Source organism: Pseudochaenichthys georgianus, chromosome 1 (assembly GCF_902827115.2).
Source record: "Pseudochaenichthys georgianus chromosome 1, fPseGeo1.2, whole genome shotgun sequence".
NCBI classification, from domain to species: Eukaryota; Metazoa; Chordata; class Actinopteri; order Perciformes; family Channichthyidae; genus Pseudochaenichthys; species Pseudochaenichthys georgianus.
Window position 1 is genome coordinate 33,758,369 of NC_047503.1, and position 19,681 is coordinate 33,778,049.

At 40.2% G+C, this 19,681-nt stretch overlaps 2 protein-coding genes across 2 annotated transcripts; one reads left to right on the forward strand and one right to left on the reverse strand.

The window, feature by feature from the left end:
- Nucleotides 1-5,337: 5,337 nt before the first annotated feature.
- On the reverse strand, nt 5,338-8,239 carry hapstr1b (HUWE1 associated protein modifying stress responses b). The gene is made up of 4 exons (XM_034084578.2): nt 7,787-8,239; nt 6,257-6,337; nt 5,850-6,125; nt 5,338-5,723 (listed from the first exon to the last, which is right to left on the reverse strand). The coding sequence occupies exons 1-4, from the start codon at nt 7,983-7,985 to the stop codon at nt 5,485-5,487; spliced, it is 795 nt and encodes a 264-aa protein (XP_033940469.1). The 5' UTR covers nt 7,986-8,239; the 3' UTR covers nt 5,338-5,484.
- A 1,181-nt stretch (nt 8,240-9,420) lies between these two features.
- On the forward strand, nt 9,421-17,538 carry abcg2b (ATP-binding cassette, sub-family G (WHITE), member 2b). The gene is made up of 15 exons (XM_034084563.1): nt 9,421-9,572; nt 10,196-10,255; nt 10,351-10,468; nt 10,565-10,720; nt 11,104-11,261; nt 11,831-11,982; nt 12,256-12,348; nt 13,409-13,560; nt 14,040-14,191; nt 14,608-14,697; nt 15,271-15,395; nt 16,275-16,429; nt 16,540-16,629; nt 16,764-16,816; nt 17,391-17,538. Exons 1-15 carry the CDS (start codon nt 9,421-9,423, stop codon nt 17,536-17,538), a joined length of 1,854 nt encoding a protein of 617 aa, XP_033940454.1.
- The last annotated feature ends 2,143 nt before the right edge of the window (nt 17,539-19,681 follow it).

Genomic DNA, 19,681 nt, shown 5'->3' on the forward strand with positions numbered 1-19,681 from the left:
AGCACATCATCTAATCCTTATGCTTGGGGCGGAGGGGGACCTTGCAATCATTCCTGCTCTCTTTCTGCCCAACCTTTCATTTTATTTTTTCTTCTTCAATCATTTCCTCCATCCTTTAGTGCACCCCTCTGGTGTTGCTTTTTGAGGACGCACTTTCCTCTTTTTGAACCTTTCTTGTTTAGTCCAGTGGTTGTCACTCATGTCATGTGCCTCGAAGACACAGGCACACTGACATTCAAAGCACGAAAGCCAATTTCACTCATCGGCACACCTTCTGTTATAAAAAAGAAAAAGTGAAATAAGCTGGTGTAGTATTTGGTTGGGATGAAAACCTGAAGCCTGTTAGCTGAGTGTGACACAGTATGATGACTGAAAAGCCACTGGTGTTGATCTGCGCTGGACGCTGCTGCCGCCCTGTGGCCGCCCGCCTGAACCGCACCCCCTCCTCTGTAATGACTGTTTGATTTGTTTTAAAGGGTTTGCATCACGACCCTCCCTCACACACACACACACACACACACACACACACACACACACACACACACACACACACACACACACACACACACACACACACCACAACCACCACCTCTACACCCCCTCTTCATCCATCCAACCCCCCAACCACAACCCCTCCTCTTTAGGTTGGATAAATATTGCTGGAAGATATATAACGTGTTGCTATGGTGATCAGCTCATGGTTTTTTTTCATGGCATTTGTGGAAGACAGGGACATGCTGGAGCGCAGGGATCGTGTGTGTGTGTGTGTGTGTGTGTGTGTGTGTGTGTGTGTGTGTGTGTGTGTGTGTGTGTGTGTGTGTGTGTGTGTGTGTGTGTGTGCGTGCGTGCGTGCGTGCGTGCGTGCGTGCGTGCGTGCGTGCGTGTGTGTGTGTGTGAGAATATGGGGTCTCCTTTTGAAGAGGAGAAACATTCACAAAAACATAGCAGACCCAAAAATAGGAGACAATCTCTCAGACCTTGTGTTTTCACCGCACCGTAGCCTGTGTGCACGAAACTAAGAGCCCTGACTAGCAGCCGTCTCTGGGGGGTGTTTAACCTCTTCTCCTCCTCCCCCCCCCCCCCCCCCCCCTCTCCATCTCCCACCTCCACCCCTGCTCTCCGGCTGCTATCTCTCTGGGGACTCATACTCAGTCTGCCTGATTGGCTTCTGTTTATGTGCATGTGCTAATGTGTTTGTGTGTATGTGAGTGTATAAGCATGCTATCCTCCATCAATTAGCGCAAGCTGGTGCAGCAATTAACATTACCCATTGTTTTTAGGCTGTGTACGTCGTCGCACATCCACACATGCACACATGCACACGAGGGATAACTAGTGCTTCATTGATCGCAAGCTGTCTGCCATTGAAGGCTCCCTAATGATCAAGCCCACACAGACACACAATTGCTATGACGGAATGGACGTGTGTGTGTGTGTGTGTGTGTGTGTGTGTGTGTGTGTGTGTGTGTGTGTGTGTGTGTGTGTGTGTGTGTGTGTGTGTGTGTGTGTGTGTGTGTGTGTGTGTGTGCGTGCGTGCGTGCGTGCGTGCGTGCGTGCGTGCGTGCGTGCCAGTAATGGTTCACAAGACACACCATCAACTCTCTCTTTCAGACCAGACGGCATCCTAGAAGGCACCTATATGTGTGTGTTTAGGAGTGCGTGTGAGCTGATATACCAGTGCAGCCCAGATGGCCATCTTCGAGGGGTTTTCTGGAACATTCAGACACTTGTTGCTTCTTGTCATGTCTCTCTCTCTCTCTCTCTCTCTCTCTCTCTCTCTCTTCCTCACACACACACACAGACACACACACATACATGCACAGTGCTTCTTTTGAAGTGTGAAACAGCTTGCGGTCAGCTCTGCTCCTCTTCCATGGTTCCATCAAATAGCAGCCTTTGGAGCCTTCAGATACATGATGAAACAAAAACAACCATGCAGTGTTAGCAGAGGAAAGCAGGAACAGATATTCATGCTGGATGTGACGGAGAGGTGGTGCAGATATATGTCCTTCTCTGCTGTGATGGATTGGAAGATTGAGGAAATCAAAAAGTGGCGTTTACCCTAAAAGTTTCACCAAACATGCTGTTGACCTACAGTAGTAGCTTTCAAAACGGTGTCACCTCCTTTGTAACTGTATTTAGATGTGGAGGTTCTTTGAGCGATTCTGAGAAAAAAGAGAGCAGTGCATCCCACTGAGGTCAAACCAGAGATACACATGCAGCCTGCAAAGACTTCTGCTTGAAAAGGAAAACATAATTTGTGACTTTTTTTTTGGGACTGTACGAAAGCTAATTGAGGGCGAGTGGGGGTCACAAAACATGGAGGCTTTTATAATTGTTATTTTGGCTGAGGACTGCCTCCATTTTTTGCAGAGCAGGATACGGTGTTATTATTTCTTTTCACTATGCTCAGTTCATGTGCCAATTTCCTAATATAATTTCTTCTTTGCACATTGTTGGCTGAATTTCGGTTCCATTCAGATATTGAGGTTTTAAGTTGAGTTTAAAAATGTAAATGATTTGCCTCTTTTAGAAAAGAATAGTTTAAAGATACAGTAATATTATTTTTATATTGAAGAGCACATTGTAAGGGCCTAGAGAGACAATGTTCAGCCCCACTCCCAACTCCAATAATCGTTTTCAGTCCAACATAAATCAGAAAGTTGCTTTTCATCAAGGAACAAAACTTGATTACTGTTTCTGCCAAAGGCCTTGAAAAATAGTTTCTGGTTAAATGTGTTATTTTCATATGAAATGCATGTAATGACAGACAGCTGGTTGATTTGTTAAAAACATTTTTGAATGAGAGGATACATTTCGCAAATGTTCAAATGAGTCAGACCCATGACTGTTGCCATTGTGAATCTTCAAAATAAAATGCTAACATATTTTGCAGGAATTCTGTGAGTTTGGATGTGCATGCATTGTATACAATTTGAGATTTGGACTGTCTTATTAACACAGTGAAAACGGCATTGGGTTATCAAAAAAAAAATTATATATTGACATAACAATCCTGTTCCAAATCTGGTAAACTATTAAATAAAATGTGCTGTAAAAAACAGTGTGATACGATCTGTGTAGGTGGAAACTGCCTATTTGGACAGATAGGTGAGGAAAGTGAAAAATGAATTGCTTAGGCCTGGTGAAAAGAATGGTGGTGCTAACCCATACACAATAGCATGTCCCTCCTGGGCTCTGTTGAGTACTTTTTGACATGCTACTCACTAAACAGGAGTGAAAGCACAGAGGTCGTATGCTGATATCCATGTCGCTCAAGGTCTGTTATAATCATATTCATTCAAAGAGGTCTCTAATTAATCCACAGTGTGACAACAAAAGCACACTAATGCATTGAGTCACCTCAAATGACAACTCACTCTTTTATCATTTGCTATGTGTCTTAGCATCCTTTATCTGTTGCAACAGTTTCTATTTGTATTGCCTCCTAATTTGCTATAAAACATTTTTTGAGCAAAGTGTTGTAATGGAATTGAAATTATTATCTTGTTTGCATGTTCAATATTGTATTGTCAATTAATGTGGCTTTTCAGGTTCCAGTTAATTTGTCTAACATCACAAGCTTCTTTTCAAAAGGAAAAGAGAAGCAGAACAAAGTAGTCTGTCGCCCCCATGTGTTGGCAAAGCTGAACTGCACAATGATCTCAAAATGTTTTTGAAGATGTTGAAAGCCTGCTTCACAGAACTCTGCCATACAGCAATAACAAACTGATATACAGCCACTGTGCTCTCCTCCGGCACATCCTTTATTGTGCTGCCTTTGGCAATTGATAACGGAATAACTGAATATGAAGTGATTTCAAGGGAAGAAAGAAATGATTAAGGAACAGAGAATAAACAAGGCAAGGCAATAGATAATAGATGAACAGGTTATTATGTTATTCCATTTCATTGCACCTTTTTATCCTTTTCTTTAACCGATTAAAGATTATAGTGCACTGAAAAAACCTTATCTAGCAGATGGTGCTAAGAGTCAGAAAAACACTATTTAACAGTAAAAATCTCAAACATAGGCAAATGCTTGTATTTTCTTTAATGTCAGAATTGTTATTGTACATGGACAACCCAATGGATTTGCACTTCTTTTTACAATATGTACCACATATAACAGCACCTACATGTTATTTACACAGTACACAAGATTGTATCACAAAGCAGTTTGTGGAGTAAGCTAACCAAGTATCCCAAGCCTTTGCTGAACCATCACACCCAATAGTCCATGAATAAGCTAAATTAAAATAGCACAGCCATCGACCCAAACTAGTTCACAGGCCTCTGCCCCCTGTCGGTTTATAAGTTTAAAGCTGAAATCACGAGTGTGGACTCTCTTGAATACAAGAGACAAAATGACAAAGCACAAGTTTATGTTCCTACATGTTAACATAAAAAAGGTAAACTACAAGCTTTGAATCACTCTAAAGGCTCTTAATTTAAAATGCTTGAAGTGATTTGTATTTTGATGCTAAAATGGAAACAGCATATATTTGTAAACATGACAATACCTTTTAGCAACAGTGTGATTGAAAACTTGAAAATAAGAACGCAGGACATGGGTACTTGAGCAAACCTTTGTTAAAAATACACATTCCAAATGTGGGCTAACTCTTGACAGTAAGGAGTCACAATCATCTGTGTAAATAGGACTAACCTGCTTTGTGATAAAACCCTGGTAGGGGCTGCAAAGAGCAACTAAAAAGGGGAAAAGGGGTGAATTTACGCAAAACAGGATATTTCGGTCGAGTGGGTGCAGGATTTGCCAGAGCCCTGCATCCACAAGCACACATACTTGTCTCTCACTCTCTCACACACACTGTTGCACAACAACCAGAGATACTGTAGCAGCTTTCTCAAAGGCAAAGACAAGTACAACACAGTAAGTGGCAGTTCGGCTGTCAGATACGCAAACACACAAAGCAGCAGCAGAATGAGATACACACGCTGACAAGCATTTTGAAACCCCACAGCAAGGAGGTGGTTCAGCACCCCGAGGAGCCCGGGATTAAGTCCAGTCAAGTGTGGCCAGCACTCCACAGAGGAGGAGGAAGTATGCTTGAAGAACGAGGGGAATAGAACTACAAACAGCAGGCAATAGCCCGGTCCATCTGATTATAGGATACGAAGAACGAAGGAGCCCGGCCAAATAAACAATTTCTAAATGCAACATTCTGCAATTTAAGGATTTCAAGTGTGATGTGTGCTCGCTTCTCTATCAGATCTACTGTGGGCAACCAATCAAACAGTAAAGAAAACAGAAAACTTCTATGGAGAGGATGTGACACGAGGGGTGAAAGAAAAGGGAAAAAATGTGAGGATTGGTAATAGGTAAGGTTCTTTATTTGTAGCATTGCAACTTAGATGAAAAGGAAGAAGATTTCAAAGGTTGGCCAAGGCATCAGTCCTCATCAGCTGTCCAATCGGCCACCAAGGAGAGGACAGAGGAGGGATTAGTGGTGTAGGAAAAGTTCAGAGCATCCTGTTACGTTTATGAGTAGGTGAGTCTGTGATGACATCACTACAGGGGGCAGGGCCTCGTTTGCGATTGGCTGTGGAATCCAAATGGAGCGCCATCTCCTCAGCGATGAAGGTGTTAAGGTCCACGTCGTGAAGACCATTCCTACGACGACTGAGTGACTGGGCAGGGTGAGTTGGAGATCCAGGAGGACCGGAACGCACAGAAATGCTTGCCATGGCACCACTAAGGCCTAGAATTAAAGAAATAAAAAAAGGGAAGAAAATATTAATATCAACGAATTGCATGAACTTGAGTCTCATTCTAGTAACTTAAAACGTAGTAACTTAAAAGCTTTCTGCTGAACTTGTTGACCTACCATGCAATGCTATGGCCTCTCTGAAAGGCTGCAGGTCTGTCTCCACAGAACTGCCCGTCTCTGGGGGCGACGGTCTGCTTGAAGACACCATCGCAACTCTCGGCGGGGCGCGAGCTGTCCGTGGAGGTGGAACTTTGCCACACAGGAAGCTGATGAGGTCTTCACGTCTGATAGTTCTTCTGCGTTTCTTAACCCATGCAATCACATCCTTATTCCTGCGCTGGTGGCCCAAGTGGATGCCCAGGTCATAGCTCCGTTGGCGGGCCTCCATACTCTCTGATGACACAAAAGCACACATTTCTTTAGTAAATATGGAAATCACAAACAAAGTTCATCTGGATGCCACCCAAAGTGCAATAAATCAGAAAAAGAACCAGAAGTTGAGTAATAGTCAGCGAGATACTTGCCTTTATACAGGTTAGTGACAGCTGTGGCTGCATTCTGGAAGGGCACCCAGAGGGAGAGGCCTTGCTGCTGGCATACTCTATCTGTAAATTAAATTAAAAAGTTACAGTCAGATTGTCATAACTTTCCAGTGACATTAATATTGTCATTCTTGCTTCATTAGCCTGAACTCCCTTCTCAAGCTCAAATGTCTTCTTTAGAAACAGTCTATAGTGGGGTTTAATAATACAACTGTGCTGTGCATACTAAAAGAGGAAACCAACCAGCCATATTTGTAATTAAAAGTCTATCTAAAGGCTGCAAAACACCGCCAAATTCCTGTTATACATAGAAAACCATTATCAAGACGAGTATTGATACAGAAATAGGGTCGTTAAGAAAAGCTAGTCAAAAACCAAAAACAAGAGTTTAGGTCTGGGCAGTTCTCCACATGCATTATCTATGTCTATTGGGTTTACTCTACAAATGACTCACTGGTAATACTTTTAAAGAAATAGAGCTCTGTTGCAGTTTGAACATGCAGGGGTATATCACTTGTAAGCTGGGTGGGGGAACATTGGACAGACTTGACAAGCAAGTTGTCAAAAGCCTTGTCTGGAGAACCAGGTAATCTTGATTATGTTCATACTAACAACTTACAGATCAAATATAATTAACCATGATGTAACCATTTTATATATAGACGTTTATTTCCCGTTTATTTTTGAGCATATAGCAGAAGCTGATAGAAGCCGTAGTTCATTTACAAGGGTGTTTTGTTTATTAAACTCAGCAGCAGGTCAAAACGAGACGTAAAAAGAAAGTGTTTGCATAAATAATATCGCCATTTTGTTCTGGATATTTACAACAATGCACTCATCAGCAAAAGTCCATGGAAACGCGTGTTAGAATAAAATGTCGTTGTGCCTTCCCTTATCAAATCACACACCAACATTGCGACAATTAACCACCACTGCGTTTTTAGATCAACAAACGAATTGTTTTCACTCTGCAAACTCCTCCCTGGATATCGCCATTTTGACGAGCTAGGTAACTGTAAACGGGTGGACAAAAACATTTTAGTGTGACTGAGCCATGTTTTTTCCAAACCGGACGAATAAGTGTGCATAAAGACATTAAAAACACACTGCTGAGTGAGCAGGGGAGCCACTTAGCCCGAGTACTTATAAATGCGTTTATCCCCGGAGGACCTCTGACAGCTCGGGCCACAGAGCAGATGCAGCCCGTTGTCCCGCACACTGACCGGCTGTTAGCAGCTGTTAGCGTTAGCAGCGGGCTAGCTCCATCGACAGGCAACGTAGCTGAGTCAACATATCGGAAAGTGAATCGCACAACCGTCGAGATTAAAATACATTTGAAAGAACACACATTCTAGTTTCACCTCACACACCCATGGAAACTCCTTTTGTCGATAAACAACTAGTAACAGCTAACACTGTTAGCCTCGCTAGTGCCCTTTGTGTCTCTCACTGGTAGCAGGATTAGCTTGCATTAGCTCTGACAGTTAGCTTAACTGGAACTTCGGTACAGACCTTTGTAGAGCTGTGCTACCGCGGTAGCCGAGTTCTGGAAGAGGTGCCACAGTTTCTGTTGGCCTTGTTCCGTCTCCTCCTCGTTTGGATCATCCCTCCGCTCGGCCTCCGCTAGACACTGTCGTTCCCATTTGGAGAACCAGTGCTCCGGGCCGTGTTCTTGGATCTCCGCTTCTCCCTCCTCCTTCTTCTCCTCCATAGCTAGCGTCAGGCGTTAGCTAGTAGCTTATAAGCTAGCCTTCGTATGAAGTATACGATTGTTGGTTTCCGTAGATACTTAAATGTCTTTTTTTTCCTGTGTACTATAAGAGAAAAACGTGAACCGACCCTAACCATCTATAGAAAAAGAAAACAAATCTGCCGTTAAAGTCGCATTGTGAACGTCTTAAATTCTGCCCGTACGCCCAGTGTAAAACACACCAAACTAAGGAACACGATGACAACACCTAAGAATTTCTGGGGCAAACCACGCCTATTTTCAAACTGGGCTTAAAAACTATTGGTCCTAGGGATTTTTGTGGGCGGGTCTCTGTGCTGAACACGAAGCCTGATTGGACAACGGCAAAAAAAGAGAAAAGGTCAGAGAAAAACAAAGTTGATCCCACCCAGTAGCCTGCCGTACAGCATTCATTACAGAAGGGGGCAGCCTGGCCCTGGAAAAGTGGGCCATGACTAATGTGCTCAAAAGCATTTGGACACCCTATCCACACTATTGGCCAATGCTGAAGAATTGTAATCTTTTTATGTGTGTGCTTTTAGTATTGATAAAAAACGTATGTGTTCATGATTAATCACATGATTATTGTATAACTATATAAATTCCATACCCATTCATTTAAATCCAAAGGTAAGAAACGATGCTTTATTGCATTTAGCAATGAGTTTAAATTATACATTCATTTAATTCAATACTCTAAAACAAAAAAGAGACATACAGGGATCCCTCCTCTGCTGCTCTCCCTGAGGTTTCTCCCATGTTCCCCTTTAAACTGTGGGGTTTTTCCTTTTTTGGAAGTTTTTCCTTGTACGATGTGAGGGTCTAAGGACAGAGGGTGTCGTATTGTCATACTGATATTCTGTACAAACTGTGAAATCCACTGAGACAAATGTAACATTTGTGATATTGGGCTATATACATAAATATTGATTGATTGATTGATTGATTGATTGATTGATTGATTGATTGATTGATTGATTGATTGATTGATTGATTGATTGATAACATATGTTGCCCCTCACCCCTTTACAATAGCAAATATGAAAAAATGTAAAAAATGTATCTATTTTTAAAGTGGAAGAGTCATTTAATACAGAGATAAGCATCTCGTGTGGCGAAAAACGTAATAAAATTAGTAAAGTCTACAATGAGCTACTGGTCATATAATATTATAACTTTTCAATTACATGCAGATACGGCTAAGTCTTCAATGTCACGCCATCTTTTTTTGAGTCCATAGGCTAAGGATTGGGTCCAAAGATCAGATGAGGGTATAACAGAAACGCACTGATAGCACACTCTCACACCTGTCCCTCGGTCCCACTGCACAGGTCTCTCTGTCAGACTGTGCCGATTTGTCTTTCTCCATCTTTAAACCACAGTTTCTTCTTTTCTGGAAACACTGCTGTTTTTGAATATGTCTATGGAGAAGCAGGCTGTTGGGGATGTTGAGGAGTATTTTCAGGAACCAGGTCCAACTGTCACATTCAGCAACTTGCTCTACTGTGTTCAGGACAAGAGGTTGTGTTTTAAGAGAGGTCCTGAAAAATACATCCTCAACGATGTAAGGTAGGACATGTTACTCCACTGTACATTTGTACATATTCACACACAGAATATGTAACTGACTGCATTTAACTTCTGATCTCGTCATACCAGGGTCAACTTTTTGCTAATCTACATGCTTCCTATTCACTTTTTTTAAAACAGTTTTTATACTAATACCATATGCTGTAATTCTGAGTAAGTTATGATATCAAGCTTTGTTTAGTTTGTAGCTCATTTCATCTAACCTGTATATTTATTATTTTATAGGAACTTATCCCATCTGTGTATGTTTTATTATAGAAAGCTGAGACAATAAAACATTTGGAAGTCAAACATGTCCTGATATCAAATCCATAACCAGGGGGAGAAGTATTTCTTTTAATCAATGAGTTTAATAAATGAGTGGTGAAAGATAATCTGTTTCTTGATAATGATATGCTAATACTAAAGCTGAGAGGCACGTTTTATGTTACCTCTGATTTTGTGTGAGTACAACATTTTAGAGCTTAAATATGACTGTTGCAGTTTAAAGTTTGATATTTTGCTTTTAACTCTTCAATATATCATGGTATTTTGTTTTATTGTTTTAAAGTGTGCTCTATAAACAAAATAACTTGACTTGATTTTCTGATTGGTTCCTGTAGTGGCATCCTGAGACCTGGAATGAATGCCATTATGGGTGCCACCGGAAGTGGTAAAACATCGTAAGAAACATGTTTATGTACGTGCAAACACACAGGCACTGTCTCACAGAGATCTAAAACCCCAACAAATTAATACATTTTTATTTTTTCTTCAGACTTCTGGATGTAATCGCAGGAAGGAAGGACCCGGCTGGACTGAGGCAAGGACAAGTGTTGGTGGCTGGAAAAGCCGTCACATCTGACCTCAGGCTCAGTTCTGCCTATGTGGTCCAGGTATACAAATACAAACATACACACAAATGTTTTAACATTATTGTACTTCAGATTCCACTAAGTCATTTTTTTCCTAAATCCTCCATGTGCTTCCAGGATGATATCCTGATGGGCACTTTGTCTGTGAGGGAGAACCTTCTGTTCAGTGCCAACCTGCGCCTAAACCCTCGGCAGCACACCAGCGCTGATAAAAACAGCAGAGTAGATGCCATCATTCAAGACCTGGGCCTGACAGACTGTGCAGGTACAAAGGTACAGTGACACGCTATTAGCTTCACATCCCTCACTAAACAAAAGTGTTTGATAAAGTCCTGTCAGTCTTATTCAACCTTAAAAACTGTTATTTTACTAACCTCTTACTCAGCAGCACTTATTTAAAACGCTGGAGTACCTGCGCAAATATAGAAAGTATATCAGAGAGAATAGTGTTCAAATGATATATAAAGAGCACAAAATGTATCTAATTCCTATAAATTCTTTAAATCTGTAAAAATGTACCGACTTTTAAACATAGCAAAGGCTTATGCATTGACATTAAAATGTGCAAAACAACTTCCTCAGTAACATTAACAGGAGTATTTAGTATGTTTCCCCTTTGCTGGTCAGCTTTGCAGTTCAGTGTTTTCTGTGTGCAGATAGGAACAGAGTTTCTGCGTGGGGTATCTGGAGGTGAGAGGAAGAGGTGCAGCATCGGGATGGAGCTCATCACCTCGCCCTCTCTGCTGTTCCTGGATGAACCGACCACTGGACTGGATTCTAACACTGCAAACTGTATCATTAATCTACTGTACAGGTACAGCACAATTACTCATCAAGGTGAGACACTACAGACACAAATATTATTTATAATTTTTCCTGTTAAATTTTGCTTCCTTAACATTTCATCTTTTACACTAGTGGAAAGAAAAAATATATACCATTTATTTTACTGCACTTTGTCTTTTTGTATTGCTCCAGTGTCCTCTAGTGAGAATTGCTTTTCTCATTTGCACATTAAATGTGTAAAACGTAGTAAATATTTAATGAGATCATGCCACATTTTCATAATTAAACATAACAGAAAATGTGTTATATAAAAAACAGTTGTCCTGATGTACTTTGACATTTAATGGCAATAACTATTAGTAAAAACATTGTACCTTCTTCACCTTCCTTAATTCTTCTTTGTGCATTAAAATGGCCTACTACAAAGGAAGAAATGAAAACTAACACATACAATGCTGCTATTTATGGCAATGTCATACAGTGAGCAATATACTATTAGCTGTTGGCTTTATTACTGCTGTGTCTGCCCATCCGCTGCTTTCTTTGTGTTTTCTGTAACAATATGGACGTAAACACATTTCTCTTATACATGTACAGACTGTCAAGAAGAGGTAAGACTGTGATCTTCTCCATCCACCAGCCACGCTACTCCATCTTCAGAAAGTTTGACCATCTGACTCTGATGCATAAAGGCGAAGTGGTGTACGCAGGAGCATCAGACCAAGCACTGGATTACTTCACAAACCTTGGTCTGTGTGTGTTTGTGTATGAAAGGTGGAGGACCTTGACAATAAGTGTGTTGGAATGTAATTTAATAAATCCCTGTAAATAGAAGGAGAATATATCGCATTACCATATGAAGTCCTTTGCTTGACAGTGAGCTACCTCAATGCTTTTTTATTTAAATTGCTTCATACTCTATCAGGATATTGTTTGCTATTATAGAGGTCATTGTTAAAGTTTTGCACGTGTTTTGAATATGATATATTTACATTCGTTTTTTGCTTGTTGTTTTTTCACAGGCTTCCAAATTGAGTCCTTTGACAACCCTGCGGATTTCTTCATGGACATCACAAACGGAGAGGCAAAATCAACACTAGGAACCCTTACTACAGGTATAACTTCAAACACATTGCTTAGATACTGTATGGTATACACCAACAGAGGCTAACTAAGGCGCTCGAGACATTTTCTATAGCTTCAAGTCAAATTGGGCTGTAGGTTGTAATGCTAAAGTTTGAAATGACATTTAAATACTAGTTTACTCAGCAAAAATCCATCTAGGGTCAGGGTTAGGAGGCGATAAGCTTAGCTTATATACCTGGAAAGAGTAGCTGCTTTTATTTTTATCCTGATTGTCTAACAATTACGCAAAAATGATAATACTGACAGAAACTCACTGTGGCGATTACCTTTAGTGACAGCCGTAGAAATAAAACAACAAAATAACGGACTTTGGACTGTTTGTTGTGGTCATAATAGTGAAATCAGTACTGTGCACTGACCATAAAAATAGAATGAGTTAGTTAAATGGTAGCCACTCTGACCTTTCTGCTGTATTGATTTGACTTATTCTATTTACATGGCCTCAGCACTTTATATTTATAGCAAAAAAAAGGCGAACCAGGCCCTCCAAAACAAAAGAGCTAAAGACGAGAATTTACATATTAAAATAACTTTATTGTAGTGGCTGAATCATTGAAAAGCCAATGTGTTCTGACCGCTGTAGGTCTTTGTCATGGCTCTAAACACTAACTCAATCACACCCACCTATATAGTAGCAATAACCAATGGGAGTGAATCACATGACCCATATAATCTCATAACAGGGGAGAAAATACATAAATAATGAGAACAGGACCTTTAATGATAGGAGATTTTAAAGAGAATATATTTTCTTGTACATCATAAATGGATGAAAGGTATCCATAGGTTTAAACATAGAGTGTGAGAAAAACAGAAAGCCAATAACAACAATTATTTACAGAAACATATAAAGTCTATATCCTTATTGAGACCAGGATGACACTTTACTCCTTTACCCAGATGTTATCCAAGATACCAAAGTAATGACTGGAAATCACCAAACCCTGAGAGGAATATATAAAAAAGAAGGTTATAATGCTGCTATCCTTATCTATGGTGATGTATAATGATAACTACCTTTCTTTACAGCAGAGTGTAAAAACCCATTGGCAATCAAGTACCGCCAGTCCGAACTGTGCCAGAAAGTAGTTGAGGAGTTGAACCATGTGGACAAGAGCATTGCTGAAGGGGTCAAAGGTCACGACGAGCCCGCAGACTACGTTACGTCTTTCTGCTATCAGGTCAGCCAACTCTGCAAGTCAGAAATGTATTAAAACGATGGACAAAACGTGTTTAATACATTAAAAAGGACATACAACTATTATAAGAGGAAATTAAGATCACAGTTGTTATTTATTTTATAATAAACTGAAATTGAATTAAGCTTATGATGTATCGTCACAGTTTAATGACTGTGCCAGCCAGCTGTGTGCTTGTTTGCCCGCTGAATGAACCCTGTTGATAACTGTCATTATGCCCATAAAAATGTTACCGTGTGTGTCTCTCTGTGTGTGTGTGTGTGTGTGTGTGTGTGTGTGTGTGTGTGTGTGTGTGTGTGTGTGTGTGTGTGTGTGTGTGTGTGTGTGTGTGTGTGTGTGTGTGTGTGTGTGTGTGTGTGTGTGTGTGTGTGTGTGTGTGTGTGTGTGTGTGTGTGTGTGTGTGTGTGTGTGTGTGTGTGTGTGTGTGTGTGTGTGTGTGTGTGTGTTTGTTTGTGATACAGATGCGTGTGGTGTGTGGCAGGACAGTGCTGAACAGTCTGAGGAACCCCCAGACGTCTTACGCTCAGTTGGCTCTCAACATCTTCTTTGCGATTCTGGTGGGACTAATCTATTACCAAATTCCCTTAACACTGCCCGAGGCTATACAGAACAGGTACAGCACACACAACCTGCATTGTGTATCTGCTCTAAATGCACCTTTGCACACTTAAAGGTGTCACCTTTCCCCAGCCCACCTCAAGGCCAAACTACAACAGTACTACATAATGAAAATAGAAGATCACATGAAAAGATTTTTCTCAATAATGTCGATGGTTTTCATTTTACATTATTGCATGTAGACAGGAATATATGATAACATATAGTGTGTCCATATCAGAAATAAAACCATTGCTGTCATTAAAACTGAAAAGATGTCCAAAGTAAGTAAGTGCTCTGGTATGATAGGTCAATTCAATTTAAGATATAGTAAATGGGTCTTATTGATAAACCCAAGGTCAGGCTGATGTAGCTTATGTAACTATCCATCAGATGAAATGATAAACAGATCTCTTTCTCTCTGTGTGACAGGGGTGGAGCGTTCTTCTTCCTTATCATCAACATGGTGTTTGGGAATCTCTCTGCCGTTGAACTCTTTATCAATGAAAGGGCGATCTTCATGTGAGTGAAAGATAAGAGTTGTGTGTGCGTGTTGAAGTGCACATATGCCGAAGGTTCATAATCAATGATTGGATAGATCCATGTAGATAACATTTCTCTTTTTAATACTATTTAAAGGATTAGACTGGTGTAATTCTATATTTTTCTTATTGTTAATAAATCCTATGAAAAAAACTAAACCAACTATACGTTAGTATGTCTAAAAATGAATCGGCTAGCCTTTTCTGTCTGTGGCACTGAGCCCTGGGTCTTTAGAATCATTCTTTTACAGGCTATATCGTTTTGTTTGAAGTAAAGGGGACTAATTCAGCTATGGATTAATAAACCTTTGCTAACCCAGAAAGAAATTACTGCAGCAGGACGGTGTATGTGAGATTGAGTTCAAATTAAACTACAGTGTGTGTGTATTTGAGAAAATGATAGAATACAGTAACAACAGTGTGCCTAATTTATATGTTTTAAGTGTTATACTTTAATATAAAGTGTAGACATTACTTGTTTCTGTTAAGTCATAACAATCCCATGTTTCTAAATGCGATACAAAGTGTGTATCTTTTCTTGTAATTGTTTCAGTCACGAGAACTCCAGTGGCTATTACCGTACTTCTGTCTACTTCCTGTCCAAGATCTTCGCTGATCTCATCCCCAACCGCATCATCCCCATCTTAGTTTTTTCAGCCATCGCCTACTATATGATGGGTAATTCTCACACATACAAGCACATACACACCATGAATACACACACTGGCGGAGACTTTCCTAAAGCAGAGAAAAACCGGTGTTGTTTTATGTATGTCTTTGAGATTACTTTGTAACGTACGCGATCTGCCATCTTCAGGACTGTAGGGATCTCAAGAATTGTATACATAGCAAGTGAAAGCAGAAATATGTGTTTAAGGGAACGGTCTATATTTCTCTCTGCACAGACTTGGTTTATCCCCAAGGTGGTTCAAGTTTTAGAAATGAAATGAGGATGACAGGGAGTCGCCTGGTTCCAGTTGTATTCGTCATATAGTTTATGCTCTAGCTGTTGATATGTTTTTGTCTGAAACCTTTCATTTAACCCTTCTGCCATGTCAGGACCCACCGGGGGAAATCTGCTAAAAGCAATACTCAGGATGTTATTCAAATGTCTCCTGTCATACTATTTTCTGTCTTCTTCAGATCTCAGGTAATCATCACAACGTAATGAAATGTGAAAAGTGTTCCAAGAGCAAATCAGAAACAGCAGCTACAAAAAGCATAAATGAATCAGCATCCCATATATTGTTGAGTACTCACAGTACATTTGTAATTTGTGCCAACAGGGTTTAAATTCAAATTGTATTTGACCAACAGTAGGTGCCGAATATACAAAATGCTTTAGTTTGCATTGAAAATATTCTCCGTCAAATTCAAGCAGCTTTTTAGGATAAAGTTGAATATTCCCAATGTTTGATTTTAAAGTAATCCAAACGTATTCAGATTAGATTGCATTTTATAATCCAATGTGTTACAAATGCTTGAAAAATGCCATTTAATTTATATTCAGTAACTGACTACATTTAAAATGAATCTGAACTGCATTGTCTGCCCCAGGATTGAAGCCTTCCTTTGTGGCCTTCCTGTGTTTCGCGCTGACCATGTCTCTGGTCAGTCTGGCGGGAGTTGGTCTGGCCTTCCTCGTCTCAGCGAGCGTATCTTCCTTTGCCATGGCTAACATCCTCATTGCTCTACCCTTCGTCTTCATGATGGTGAGAAACACACAAAATGAGGTCATAATGTGTATTGCTGCATATATAAAGCAGAAATATGTTTTTAAGTATACTTTTCCCTCTTTTCCTTCGTCATCCACACATTTTAGGTCTTTGGTGGTTATCTTGTCAATCTCAACAGCATGCTGATCTGGCTCTCCTGGCTGAAATGGATCAGTATTTTCAGATATGGACTGAATGTAAGACATGAAAAATAGGCAGAGCAAGAGCAGAAGGGTGTGGTTGTGAGAGCAAGATCAGTGGGTTCAAATGTAATCTTGTCTTTTTTCTGTTGAGAGAAAGCTGTTCAGCCCAACCTCTTTGTCTCTCTCAGGCTGCATTCATCAACGAGATGTCAGGACAGTTTTTCTACAGCAACACCACCAAGTGAGTGCTGAGCAATGATGAACACTCCTTAAAAAACACAATAACCCTCACGCACGTGCCAACACACACACAAACCCACACTCCTGTGTTTCAAAGAATAGATTTCAAAATACTGCTGCTGGTTTATAAAGCACTGAATGGTTTAGGCCCAAAATACATTTCTGACCTCCTGCTAAATTAAGAACCATCCAGATCTCTCAGGTCTTCAGGGACTGGTCAGCTTTCTGTCCCCAGAGTCAGAACTAAACATGATAAAGCAGCGTTCAGTTATTATGCTCCAAATATCTGGAACAAACTCCCAGAAACCTGCAGGTCCGCTGCAACTCTGACTACTTTTAAATCCAGGCTGAAGACTTTTCTTTTTGTCGCTGCTTTTAATTTAACCATTCATATCTTAAACTGCACTGTAACTTTTACCCATGTATTTTTGCTTTTAATGTTTATTTTATTAGCTTTTCTTTTTTAATGCTTAATGTCTTTCATTATTACTTTGAATTGCCTTGTGTTGAAAAGTGCTATATAAATAAACTTGCCTTGCCTTGCCTTGACTAAGCCTGTCTTGTCTGTGCTGCAGGATCCCAGGGGAGGTGTTCCTGGAAATCCAGGGCCTTGACTACTCTGCGTGGGGCTTCTGGCAGAACCAGGTGGCTCTGCTGGGAATCGTCCTGGTCTGCATGGTCCTGGCCTACGTACAGCTGCGACGAATCAACCGCTGGAAATAATAATCGTCTGTTTATGTATCCCTCAAACACACACTTTCTCTTATTTATTTAACAAGCCTCAAATGAAATGCATAAGGGAAATTCATTTCGGGGGGGGAAAGAACATACTCGAATATTTAATATGAAATAACCTTTTTGATGGTATTATTTAAATTATTATTTAAAATATTTGTTGAAGATCATACATGGAATCTGTGTCTCTCACTCATGCTCGATTAGACAAACAAACTCACGTGTTGTAACATTTGTCACAGAGGAAGATAAGCTACCACTAAGCACACTCTAATTCCCTACAAAGCTACTTACAGTGAGTGAGACAACTTTGGGCACAACTTATTTTTAAGTTCTACAGTAAAAAATGGTAAGTCAAGTTTTATTTATGTCTTGCAGAGTAAGTGAAAGAACTCTATTTTATTTTTTGTCTAATACACCACATATGTTGTATTGTTCCAGTTAGAAAAATAAATATTGATATCTTATCAACATTAAATATGGACAAAAACATGGGATCCTTGCTGTAAATCTTGATCACAGTGCATGAAAAAATAGTTGCATTACAGAAGAGCATTCAAAAACCACATTTCCCTGGCATTAAGTTATATTACCACAGTATGTAGTAGCTCTTCATTAAAGCTACTATATATGTACATTAAGTGAAATATTCAAACCCAAGACTCCATGATTGTTCATGGCTGCATGATTGCATTTAAGGGGAAATATTTTAGATAGTCTGTGCATCATCGTCCTGTTTTTTCCATTAATTATTAGAGCATATATGGCATTTTTTAAACGTGCAGATCTCCACTAGATTTTAAAAAGCTCAGTTTCAGGTATTGATAATGTTGGCTGTACAACATGAGTTTGAACTCAACTATCCATCTTTAAAACAGTCAGTGTAGTTGTGTCTTCCCCAGTGTATTACATGTTGTCCTTTTAAAATAGAACCACATGTAACACTCATTGTAAACTCACAGGAAGCCAAATATGAATCAAGAATTATTTTGTATCTTACAAAATCACTTATGAGACATTTCAGTGCAGTGCATTGTGTGCCTTATGACAATGAGTAAAACAAGCTAAAATGTTCTTTGTCTTTATCAGGTTTTCAAACGTGTAGACCTAATTTTAATTCCTTAAGTTTTACTTCCAGGAAAAGAAAATGTTAAGAAAATGTCAATTGTCTCTACATTTCATATAAAACGTTAACACTGTCACAATGGTTTAATTTCTTTGCAGGGCTAGGCCCATATAATACAAAAACAGAGCACCAGGGGATACAGAACACAAGCTGTACAAAACAAGGGCAGAAACTGCAGTTCATTCTCATGTTGTAAGATGACACTAAGCAGCAGTTCTCATTCCACCTTTAAAAACTGTTCACCTTGCTTTTACTCTTATCCGATCTGTTTCCCACTGTCACAGGTGTGTTTTCCAACCCTTGCAGCCACTCTGTACATTTAAGCACCACACGCTCATCCACACAATGGTCCTCCTCTTCATACTCCACATCATCATACTTATGTTTCTCGTTTAGAAGAGAGATTTTCACAATTGAGCTTAAGTCTACCAGATGAGCGTCATTATAGTTTTTAGCACCGACTCTGCTATTGGAAGTGCTGTGTTTCTCTGATGCTGCTTGGTGCATTTTAGTGATGTTTTCCCTCCTGCACCTGGTATCAAATGTGCTTCCATAAACACCTCCTCCACTTCCGGCATTTCTGCACGCTGATTGTTGACGTCTGTCACTGTTCCTCCTATGCAGCAGCAGGACAGCGTCAGGTGTGAGAGTCAGTGTGAGGCCAACCTTCTCCTGATGCCTGGGCCTCGTCTTCACCTCTGGTTCACTCTTCAAAGAACTCTGGCTCACATGTTTGTGCTGCTGTTTCTTAAACAGGAACTCACCCGAGCTGGAAGCTGGGAAGCTGTCGGTTTGTGATGAAGGCAGCATTCTCTCCTTTCTCTTTGCATGCAGCTCGGCCACCGACACTGCTTTAGCGATTGGCAGGTGACTCCTGGGTTGACTCTTCTTCCCCAGCTGCTTGAGGTTCAAAGCCATTCGCTCCTTTACTGAGCCGTCTTTGTCTTCTCTTGCAACTTTGGTCAAAGTAGTTCCTTTTTGGATCTTTGTGAAAGTAGTTGAAGT